At 37.2% G+C, this 11621-nt stretch overlaps 1 protein-coding gene across 2 annotated transcripts; it reads left to right on the top strand.

Moving 5' to 3' along the window:
- Positions 1–615: 615 nt before the first annotated feature.
- On the top strand, positions 616–9624 carry setd4 (SET domain containing 4). Of its 2 annotated transcripts, XM_034008494.3 has the most exons (11): positions 616–682; positions 948–1070; positions 1677–1772; positions 1879–1916; positions 2340–2428; positions 3030–3459; positions 6065–6239; positions 6501–6582; positions 7432–7512; positions 7634–7757; positions 8124–9624. In XM_034008494.3, exons 2-11 carry the CDS (start codon positions 995–997, stop codon positions 8259–8261), a joined length of 1329 nt encoding a protein of 442 aa, XP_033864385.2. In that variant the 5' UTR covers positions 616–682; positions 948–994; the 3' UTR covers positions 8262–9624. The 2 variants fall into 2 exon arrangements, with proteins under 2 accessions (XP_033864385.2, XP_058885966.1); XM_059029983.1 differs by lacking the exon at positions 616–682 and having other exon boundaries at positions 710–1070.
- Positions 9625–11621: the final 1997 nt, after the last annotated feature.

Genomic DNA, 11621 nt, shown 5'->3' with positions numbered 1-11621 from the left:
ATATTAAAATACATTAACTAATAATTATGTTTTAAGAGGTCTACTGTATTTGTGAGAGTAAAAATATAAAAATGTGGTGGGGGGCGGGGCACGGGTGTTGCGTGGCGTTGCGTTAGGGTCTGTTCCTTATTTCTGAGGTCATGAGGTGGCAGCCCTAGCTTTGTCCTAGCTTTATGTACTGTTAACATTTGTAATGTTAATTATTCCCCATGTTACCCAAATATTAAATGTATATGTGTCTTTTTGTTTTGTTATTTGTAATGCAATAAAATAATGATTTCACCAGCATTTATTTCGATGCTTGTGCTTATTTGGTAAAACTTACGAAAATTGCAACAGTGTAACTGCATATGCGATAACAGGCGATGCTGCTCTGTATTTCTGCGCATGCGCCACAGTATGGGCCAGTGCTCAGAAAATAGCATTTTTCATAAGAATTACTTGCTGTCATAATTTGTCAATGTTATTGTTTTCTTCAAGAGACATTGCTCAAAAGTGAAATTCACTTAAAAAATCTGATGCTTGTTTTAACATTGCCAAAATCAGCAAAATTTAGCACGACTCCATTGACTCACAATAGAAAAAATTCTCCCGAGCTCTCTTTATATCCCATAACCGCTTGCGCGCAACGTGACGGAAGTAGGCGGTGTTGAGTATCTTGGTATGTGTGGAATATATTTTGGTGAGTGTCTTGGTATATCGTCTTCGGTTACGATTTTTTTTATTTTATTTTTTAGAAATTTTAAAATGTTCAGTGTGAACTGTATGAAGTTGCACTGCCAAAACTTTGAAGAAAACCTTACACATTATAAAATAGATATAGTTAGGAAATTATGTTTAGTGACTGAAGGGGATAAAATACCATTGCAGAGCACGTGGAAGAAAGCACGTGGGCGCAGCATTAGATAAACATCAACAAACGTTTTATTTGTCATTTGTATTTACAGCTGCGAGGGAAATGTACCTTACTTGCTCTATTTAGCCTGGACAGAGAATGAGGAAAAGATATGGGAGAGCTGGCCGAAGCAGAAGGAGGAAACAAAACCAGATACTGTCCTCTGTACATGGAGGTAAAGTACACTCGATCAGTTTCTGGTGAACAGGGCTATGACATCACACAGCAGTGCAGATGCACGTAGAACCGCTTCCAATTACAATGCATCTTGATTAGGACATTATTTATCAAGTGTCGGTTCCTTAGTACGTAGTGTGAAATGTAATAACTTTTTCTTGCAACTCAAGAAGCAACTTTTTGAAGGAGACATTTTTAAGAAATGTTCACTAAACAGCCCAAATCAAGACTCTAGAATTTGTGGCTTGAACGATTCACATGGTGAAAATTGTTTGATGCTCTTAATAACTAACTTGTGCTGAAGAGAGCCCTACCAGCTTTTTGATCACAACTGGATTAACAGATCTCTAGGTATCATGTACAAATGTAATGGAAATAAGTACAGACTGACAAGAGCCTCCATATTCACACAGTGACTAATTTCTTCACCATATCCCACTTAAATTAAGAAAATCGACTAATTTTATTTTAATTATGGTGGTACAAAATGTAAAGCATTGTGTTGGTAACAAATACAGTATACAGACGTTCCCCAGTACTGAATTCTTCATTAAATCCAAAAATAATTTCAACTGCATTAATTGGCCTATTGTCTTTTTTTCAGTTAACCTGAGCCAAGAGCTGGGAAATATACAGTTGAGAAGATGGCTGAAACAAAGGGGCTTCTGGGATCTTTACCTACTGCCAGCTCACTTTTCAGGTACTTTCTTTTCTGGTGTTTTAAAAACAATTTTCCCAAAAACCTATGCAGCAGGTTGAGTGTGGATCCACTTCAAACAATATTGAACTGTGGTTTTGTTTTTCAGATACAGGAAGAGGCCTTATGATCACAAAGTCACTTAAGGTTAGTTATATATATATATATATATATATATATATATATATATATATATATATATATAAGTGAATACAAATAAAACATTTCATAGCTAGGGATTATCTTATTTATTTAAGCAAGACAGGGTGAGTATGCTTGTATATTTTAATAAATCCACCCTTTCAACATCTTATAAACCGTTTTATATACAGCCTGCATATTTACCAGGTTATGTAAACACTTGATGACCTTCAGATTTAGTTTTATTTAGATTCGATTATGGCTGCTGTCCGATAAAACTGAGACATCTGCTTTTTGAGCAAATGTTTTTAGATACATATCTACAGTATATTGTAAAATGCTCTAAACATTAAAGGGGAGGGGGAAATGTAATTGTATGACAGTTACAGCCATGGTAATCCCAAATCCAGAGAATTCTTTTTCTTGCAGGCTGGCAACCTGATTATTTCTTTGCCTGTTAAATGTCTTCTGACCACATCGACAGTGCTGGGAAGTTATATGGGTGAATACATTAAAAGGTAAAAAGCACAATCTACAGTTGTATGCATTCTTTTGTTTATTTTCTATCCAGTGATGTTAAGGGTCCTCTCAGTAAGTGAGGTAAAAAATTGCTCTTGATGGAAACCGAGATACTGTCAGTAACAATTTTCTGTGACCTAATTGTTTTGTTCTACCAGTGAATGAACACATTGATATTGGATGATTTCGCATTCAACCCTTTTCATGTCTATAATTGCACAGAAGAAAAAAACAGACACTTTTTCATTGTAAAACAAACTAGTACACCATGTCCTACACTTCCTGTCCACTTTATTACTGTAATATCGGGTAGGGCCATGATTTACCCTCATCACAGCCTTGACATGACGTGGCATAGACTTCACAAGGTGCTGGCAGGTGTCTTTAGGGATGTTAATGCATTCAGTCATTTAACGTTTCATGCAATTGGTGCAGAGGTAGGCAGAGGATTGTGGTGACGAATCATGTGTTGTTCAAGTTCAACCCAAACAAGCATCCCCAGTGGAAGCTCTTACTTTTGCTCATTTTGGGGGAAAAAATAGTTGCAACTCAACTTTGTTAAACCTAAAAAAATAAAAATGTTTTTTCCTTTTTTGACAGATGGAAGCCTCAAGTATCCCCTTTGCTGGCCCTCTGTGCATTCCTGATATCGGAAAGGCATTTTGGGAATAAGTCTCTTTGGAAACCCTACATAGATGTTCTTCCAAAGACATACACATGCCCTGTCTACTTTCCTGAAGGTATTTTAAACCTGTTCCCTGGGCCTCTTTGCAGGAATGCCCAGGAGCAGAGATCCACAGTTCAGGAGCTTTACATCTCCTCACAGCCATTTTTTTTGTCACTTCAAAGCTTGTTTGGGGAAAGAGTGAAGGATATATTTACCCATGATGCACTGAGGTGGGCTTGGTGCAGCATTAATACCCGTACTGTGTATATGAAGCACCCTCAGAGTGAGTTCCTTTCACGAGAACCAGATGTTTATGCCTTGGCTCCATACTTAGACCTGCTGAATCACAGTCCTGGAGTGGAGGTAAGAAGAAGGATGCACTTAAACAGTTGGAGCATTATTAACCTAATCTAGCCAATTAGCTAGACACTTTTTTGTATAATGAATGTTATCAATGGCCAGGATTGTCCTCCTATTCATTTCATGGGCTATGTGATGTCAGTGCCGTGGCGATATCTCGGGACATTGTCACGGTTCTTTTCAAACCTATTTTTTTTGGATGTTTTTCATTTCAAATGGCCTCATAGCCATTATGCCATTGCAATTGCAATGTGGTACCCCAGGATGTGTGTGATTGTGGGATGTCACCATTTGTTGGTTTGGTTGAAGACACTCGATTTCGGATTGTGCCTTACAGCTCATCCGAGGCATGGCGATATCCTATGACGACACGCCCTGTCGTGCTGCACTGCTTAGTTATAAAACTGTAATACCCTGGATTTTGTTTATTTAAATTCATGTTTTAATACTATTTACAGTTGATACCTGATAAAACAAAATTCACTGCCACATCTGTTTCTTGTTAATAGAATTCTTTGTAACCCCAAATATCCTGTACTGTACAATTACTGTATAGTATTAAAACCACTAAGGTATATAGGTAACAATTATGCAAGGAACAACATCCACAATTATATTAACGAAGAAATAGGTCATTTTGTCAGTCTCAAGATTTGAAGGAAGCATATGTCTATGAGATTAGATAGAAAACAGTCACAGTTAAAGTATTAGGTATTTGAATAACAGGCCCAGACTTACAGTAGTAATCCAAGTCAGAATGTTATCAGGAAACAAAGCATCTCAACCAGAAGAGGAGATCAACCAAACGTTTTTGGATTTCTTGAAGTTGTATTTGTAACTAGGGATGTTACGGTATCAAATTCTGACGGTATAGTAACCGTCAAAAAATATACCACGGTTATCATCGTACCGCGGTACAATGTCTTTTTTTTTGTAATCTGTTTTTAAATGGCTATTTAAAGAAATACACTCAAGTCAAGTTATTTTTTAAGAAGAAAAATAACTTTAAAGTTTTAAAACAAATACAACACACTGGTACTACAGTTCTATCAGGCACTACCTGACTGGAAGTAGTGTTCACTCCAGCTCACACAGGCTCAGCAAAATAATGCTGCTTTTGTATTTCAAATTACTGTGGAGAAACACTTCAACTGAATAGCCTCTTCATCTTTATCAGTTTGGACGGCATCCTATTAGTTAAGAGAAGCAAAGTGTTATCTAGCAATAGCCAATTGAGTGCGTTTTAGGACATGAAGTGCCCACCAGCTGATCTCTCAGCAGAGTGCAAAACTTAATGATGAGAAGACAGCGCCTGCAAATAATTTTTTTTTTTTTTTTGGACTTCATGATACACCGTTGCAAAGTTAAGCGGCATCTGGACGATGTTTTGTTTTTAAATATGGGAATAAGATGGTATTAATTTTTGAATACATAAAACCAAAATCCTTACAACACTGTCAACTCGAGGAGACGGCAACATCTTTACAATACCGTTTAAAATAAAAATAATACAAATGCCTGTAGCAGCTTAGACTTAGTTAAGATGCTGCATTGGTGTGTGTTTACTGCGTTTCTCTTGACCGATACGATAGATAATAGCTGCTGTTACTTCTTTGGTTTGGTAAATTAATAGGAAGGCAGTGATGAAAAGTTGCAGTGCCTTGTTCTTGCTGATATTTTCAAGTATTTGTGTTTCATTTACTGACAATCACTTTTTCTAACGATCATTGTTTACTAGGGCGGTTTATATTAAATATGACGTCACTTATTTAATAGCCTACTAGGACAATCTCATGCATGGCAGTTTTCAGAACTTGAGATGTCTGTGTTCGTTCGTTAGTTCTAATGAACACAGTGGCTCACCGATGGACAAACGGTGAATAAAAAAAAAGTGCCCATATCACCTTAAACCGTGTGAACCCTGTAATCATGGTATAGAAAAATAGTTGCGGTTTCAAAACCGTGGCAGTTTATACCGCGGTTTACCATAAAACTGGTATACTGTGACATCCCTATTTTTAACTTTATGCAGCAATTCCAAAATGGTTTATTGGTTTAGTGCATACACAAAAAAACAAGCCTGTTCTAAACAAGCCCAGCTACAGTATTAGGTCAAGTCCTATAAACAAAAAAGCAAACCAACAAAAAAACAAATATATATATATATATATATATATATATATATAATATATATATATATATATCTTTAAGAGTCTCCTGTGAAAGTCCTCAGATGTCTGTGAAGTTCATGCACACTGCAATCACTTGAGATATGCTCCCTTGATGATATGTTGCCAACTTGCTATGTTGCATAGCAACAGTAGTTTATGGCCATGATGCATGAACAGCCATTTAGACTGCACTTAAATACAATTTCAGAACTTTGTGTTACCAGTGCTAAATTACTACTGTATTGTTTATATACTTTTGTTTTATTTGAGAACATTTCCAAAAGTCACCATAAAGTTAGGACATCTTTTGTGTAAGATGCTATACCTCCTGTTTTTGCCATTTGTCAGTTATCTGTGCAAGAGATTTCACTTTATGATATGATGTACTGAACTTTTGGGAATCAGTATAGTCTGTTAACATTCACATTCTGTGGCAGGTGACAGCTGCTTTTAATGAGAAGAGCCAGTGCTATGAGATCAGAACAGGCAGAGACTGCAGGAGATATGAGCAGGTGTTTATCTGCTATGGACCACACGATAACCAGAGACTGCTTCTGGAGTATGGGTTCATCGCTGGAGGCAACCCTCATAGCGTTGTTTACATCGACCAAGGTAAGAGGATGAAGTCGTACATTTGAAATTAAACAAAAAGGTCCTGTAGGTGTGTCAACTTGTCTCACTGAGAGTTGTCTGTGCAGGACATGCATTCTGTCCCCCCCCCCCACCCCCATCCCTTCAGATTCCATTAAGGGGAAAATGCACTCTTAAATGTAACAGTATTACTTTTTATATTGGAGGGATCTACAGACCTCATTACAATATCCAGTCGGCATTGTTAGAGATTGTTGGTATGCATTTCTTTTTTCTTTTTAGATGTCCTACAGTCCTGTCTTTTAAAAGAGGACAAGCAAACAGCTCAAAAGCTTTCTTTCCTAATGGAGAACAACTTTTTAGAGTGAGTAAAGTGTAAGAAGAATGTATTTCTGTTTTTGTTTTATTACAAAGTTGTAAAGTGACAAAATGCTTAAACAGCCAGCATTTGGCAATGGCAAATATTCACTCTCGATAGCTCACTATCGGATAGTACAGTACAATTGAAACATGCTGTTAGATTTCCTAAGCATCTGTCTGTAAAGAATGTACAGTAGAAATACTGGAAGAAACTTTATAATGACTAATTTTAATAATTGTGCTAGTTTCATTTAGTATGTATTCATGTCTAAAGAGGAAGTATTTATAGTCATGGGTGGAAGAAAGGAAACCCAGGCATCCGTTTCACCAAGAATGGGTGGCTGTGATTTATAATAACTGTGCAGTTATCATCAATATATTTATGACTGATCGACCTTAGGGCCACCGTAAGGAAGATCATTTTCTTCAGAGATTCTTCAGAAAACCCTAGCTCTCAGAGGAGAGCTAGGGTTTTTAACCCTGTGACCTGACTAAGTGGTTGATTTGACAGCTGGATTTTACATCACTGGAGATTCAACCAATGACTTATTTTTAGTGTTTATAAGGCTCACATAAGCTGTGGTTTATCAGGGGGGTATAGATTGATCAGATCGACACCTCGTTCCCTTTACAGGTCAATGAAACCCCTTCCTGGCAAAATTTCTTCTGTCCTGGCTAAGACTCAAGCTAGTGTTCAGTTCCTCTACACCTATAAATTGGGACTGGGTGTGCCAGTTAACATCTCCATGGCTGTTTTGTAAATATCTTCTAAGGAGTGAGGAATGCGAGTGACTGAATTATTTTGTATTGTGAAACTGAACATTTATGCAGAAACCCCATTTCTGTGTTGTAGAAACCTGACTTTTGGATTGGACGGACCTTCGTGGAGGTTACTAACTACTCTTAAATTGCTGTGCCTCGGACCAAACGAGTTGTAAGTATCAGCTTCTAAAACCTATGGCACGCATTCAAAGTTAGTAAAGGCGATACTGTTCTGTCAGGCTTTAATATTTCCTCTGGAAGTGTCTTCATGGTCTCCTGCATGTTCCCTGTAGTTCCTGCTGGAAGAAGGTGCTCCTTGGGGCTTCAGTCTCGAGTGAAAACGAGAAGATGAGCCTGAACCTGGCTGAGCGTTTGTGCTGTCATTTAATGGATGACAATAACAAGGCCATGCAGAAGGTATGTTATTAACTCTCTATGACTTGTAGGGTTCTGGGGCCGATAATTTATTATGACATTTGTCCCATAAACGCAAATATTATAGGAGACACAATTATGAAAAAAAAATGTATTGGCAGCTATTTCAACACCTGCTCAAAAACTGTGATTTTATTCTTTTTTTATTTTCATTTGTCTGTCTTAATTGTTTGGTTAATTTAGTCCTACTGAAAGATAGTGGCACTGGATACAGTATTCCAGCTAATTTCAATCCCTGCCATTTAAAGTCCTGGGCCTCCTTAAGCAGAGGTGCCAAATTGTTGTGATGAATTTGAGGTGTGCACCAGTCCTTTTAACGGCTAGTGAAATATATATTTTTCTTTTCAGATTTCCCATAGAAGGTGTAACAAACTAGATGAATTCAAAGATTACCTGGACTTAGTGGAATCTCTGAGGAGAGAGGAACGTGGAATCTTGGAGTCTTCCCTAGAAACATTGAAGAACTTAAGATCTGCCATTAGCTGAAAAAGAATGAGAAAAATGGACTTCCTATTAATGCCACCTATTCCAAAATGGACAAAGAGCAGTCTTCAAAAAAATAAGAAGTGCAACTGCAAGCCAGACTGACTTCCTACTGCTGCAAGTAGAGTTCCATCTGTGGCTCTTTAGTAAGGCGAGCATACCTTCACCTCTTCCGGATTGGTTAGCAACACTGTCATAAAAAGGTTTTGCTTACTGAGAGCTGAGAAAAAAAAAAAGTTTCTGGAAAATGTGAATTATTTTATACTTTCTACTTACTTTCTTTTTGAACATATTGTTACAGCCAAGCAAAGACTTTCCTGGGGATTCCTCAGTGGATGGTAAACATTGTCATTTGACTGACCTGCTCCTAGCAGAACTGACAACACCAATTTGAACTAAAAAGTAATCAAAAAAATGGATCACACAGTTCAAGTTAATTTGAAAGTTGTTCTCTTGTGAAAAGCACAACTTCTTTGTGCATCACTCCTATTGCATAGCAGTGTAATCAATTTCTGGTTTTACTAGTTTAATAAGACATCTGACTTTGTTACATAGGCACTGTGGCTAATCAGGCTTGCATTAAAACCTGTAATGAGTGAACGTCTGTGCCAGGGGTGGACAACCCTGGTCCTGGAGAGCCACAATCCTGCAGGTTTTCTGAGTATCGTTAACATCAATGCCGGGAAACCTGCACAGCAGTCGACAGTACTGTCTTATTAGTTTAAATACAAGAAGGACTAAAGAGTCACCATAAATTTCTAATAGAAGCCACATAACCTTAAGCATTTTAAAGCGGTTTGTATGGAGGCAAGGTGAACCGTGAAATGCCTCAATGTTTTCACAGTTGTCCTTGACAGATCAGTAACCCCTGCTTCTGAACACAACAGAAGGAGCAGCAGCTTGTTTTTGGCAGGTCTCCACTTGGACAACTGTGTTCTTTTTGTGTTCTGTTTGAACCAGTGCAAAATGTTCCTCCCAAGGAAAAAAAAAACAGTATACATGTTATAAAGCCTGTTAGAAACCAATTGATTCTACTTAAACCATTGTTTTTGCTGTAGTTTCATAAAATGTGTGTTCCCGTAACAACTACGGTAGGTTAAAAAATATTTTATTTATTACAGCAGTGTGGAGTAGTGGTTGGGCTCTGGACTCTTGACCGGAGGATTGTGGGTTCAATCCCTGGTAGAGGACACTGCTGTTGTACCCTTGAGCAAGGTACTTTACCTAGATTGCTCCAGTAAAAACCCAACTGTATAAATGGGTAATTGTATGTAAACAATAATGTGATATCTTGTAACAATTGTAAGTCGCCCTGGATAAGGGCGTCTGCTAAGAAATAAATAATAATAATAATAATAATACAAAATGTTATTACTACTGCATATTTTATGACTGGGTGTCTAAAGTTAAAGATGTAAAATGCCAGATACATATTAAAGGAGCACCAACCAATCGTACATAGTACATTTGCTTATCTTTTATTAACTTTATAAAGATTATTATTATTATTACTATGCTATAAAACTTTTGATTCCTGACTTCCATTTTGTTTTACTACTGCATCCTGGTACGTTTGAAGGCAGTCATATGTTCAGATTGTAGTCAAGACAATTGGAGTGAGTTTGACCTACAATGTATATAGGAGTCATTAGTATTGTCAGTAAAGCTAATAACATGTAAGAAATTATTTTAAAACTTTGGTTAGCATTCAAACACAATGTACTCCACAATGCATACAACACAATCTAGAACAGCACCACTTGAGGGCAGGATCGCTGCCCTGCTGTCATATCATCAGGCATGTAAAAACTCAACAGTAGTAATATTAAGCAAGATCAATTGAATGGGGCTGATACTGTATAGAAGAGACAAGATGCAAGACAATATGTAGTCCACAGTGAGATCCGTCCTTCTGGGGAACTTTAAAAAGGCACACTTCCAATAGACCACGATGCACTACCTGTAAATACATTAACATCCAATCAGAGATCAGAGGCACTAAATTATAATTTAACATCCATTAACCATTTAAATGCAAGAACTTTGAAACCTCTTTGGAATGAACATTCTATTCTGACTTAATCATGACATCATCCACAGAATTCTTGAAGTTTACTGCACTGTTTACTTTTATCTACATATTTACAGCTGAAGAAGGGCTTTTGTCCGAAATGTCCTGAAATAAACATTTTTGCAATCGTTTAAAAAAAAAAAAAAAAGTTTCATTTTTTTAATACACCTGTTAAAATACCAAAACTAGAAATAAACACACCGGGTATTTAATTTAAAACAGTTTAAGTAAGTTAGGTTGTTTTTTTGTCTTTTGAAAAAAATTACACTTTTAAGTAAAAAGCGTTGATAATCAGCTCCAATGTTTTTGGTCATCTTGGTGCCTCCATCTGACAAGTTTTATTGCTCTGTATTGAATGTTTTTTTTTTTCAAGTTACTTGAATTTATTTTTAGCCCTAAATACATATTTAACTAGAAGTGTACTCTTTGGATTGTCCCCTTTATGACATAGGCCCAGCTCATAATATATTGTAATAGTGCTACATATGACATAATTACATGGGTAAAATTGAATGTTATTGTTTTCTGACTTGGATTTCGAAATACATCAATATTTTTCCTACACAACTACAATGGATCTCCCTGTTCAACCCTCTCCTCCAGCCTGGACCCGAGTGGGATTTGAATTTTTTCCAGAGGAAGTCATGACTGGATTCAATCTGGAGTCTAGTTTACCATACCCACTGAAGCAGTATAAGAGGAAACGAATGGAACTCGTGCAGGAGTGGACTCTGTACATCATCGCTTTAGCTATGCTGCTTGTGCTTCTCAGGTTCTGTGTGAAGTTTCTTGTGAAAATTAAAACCATGACCAATGAGGTAGGTCCTTCCTGTGCTATGCTGACCAACTTCAATGGCAGTTCTATGGGGGAATAAGGGCAGCATCAATGGTAAGAGCCTTTGAGCCAATGGTAATACAATAGCATGGACCAATAAGCACTGCTAATCCATTCCATTTCGATGCTACATACCACTGCAGTACCAGGCAATCACTATAGAAGATGATTTGTTCTAGTTCCAATGTGCTGTCTATGCTGATAGCTTTTTGGTCAGCTAATGGTTTATCTAGTTATTTCCAGTGTAATACAAAACTTCATAGCGTCTTTTTTTGTTGTTGACAATGTATGAAGAAATGTAGGCCTTTGCCCACTGCACCCAAGAAAAGAATCAATAAACGTGTATCCAGTGATCAGATCCTGTGTAGGCTTCATGTGCTTGAAGCATGTTTGCAAAAAAGAGGAGAAACCTGATCTGAGGTGAAAAATATTTTATTCGCCGTTTTCAACATCTGCT

This window comes from Acipenser ruthenus, chromosome 9 (assembly GCF_902713425.1).
Source record: "Acipenser ruthenus chromosome 9, fAciRut3.2 maternal haplotype, whole genome shotgun sequence".
Lineage (NCBI taxonomy): Eukaryota > Metazoa > Chordata > Actinopteri > Acipenseriformes > Acipenseridae > Acipenser > Acipenser ruthenus.
The sequence above is the reverse complement of the archived record's forward strand: the minus strand, read 5'-3'. Positions and strand labels throughout refer to the sequence as shown.

Excerpts from the sequence above, each read along its gene's own strand:
- setd4 (XM_034008494.3), top strand. The coding sequence starts at position 995 with ATGAGGAAAAGATATGGGAGAGCTGGCCGAAGCAGAAGGAGGAAACAA. Across the intron at positions 1,917-2,339 it reads TGATCACAAAGTCACTTAAG|GCTGGCAACCTGATTATTTC; the intron begins GTTAGTTATATA and ends TTTTTCTTGCAG. Across the intron at positions 7,513-7,633 it reads TGCCTCGGACCAAACGAGTT|TTCCTGCTGGAAGAAGGTGC; the intron begins GTAAGTATCAGC and ends TGTTCCCTGTAG.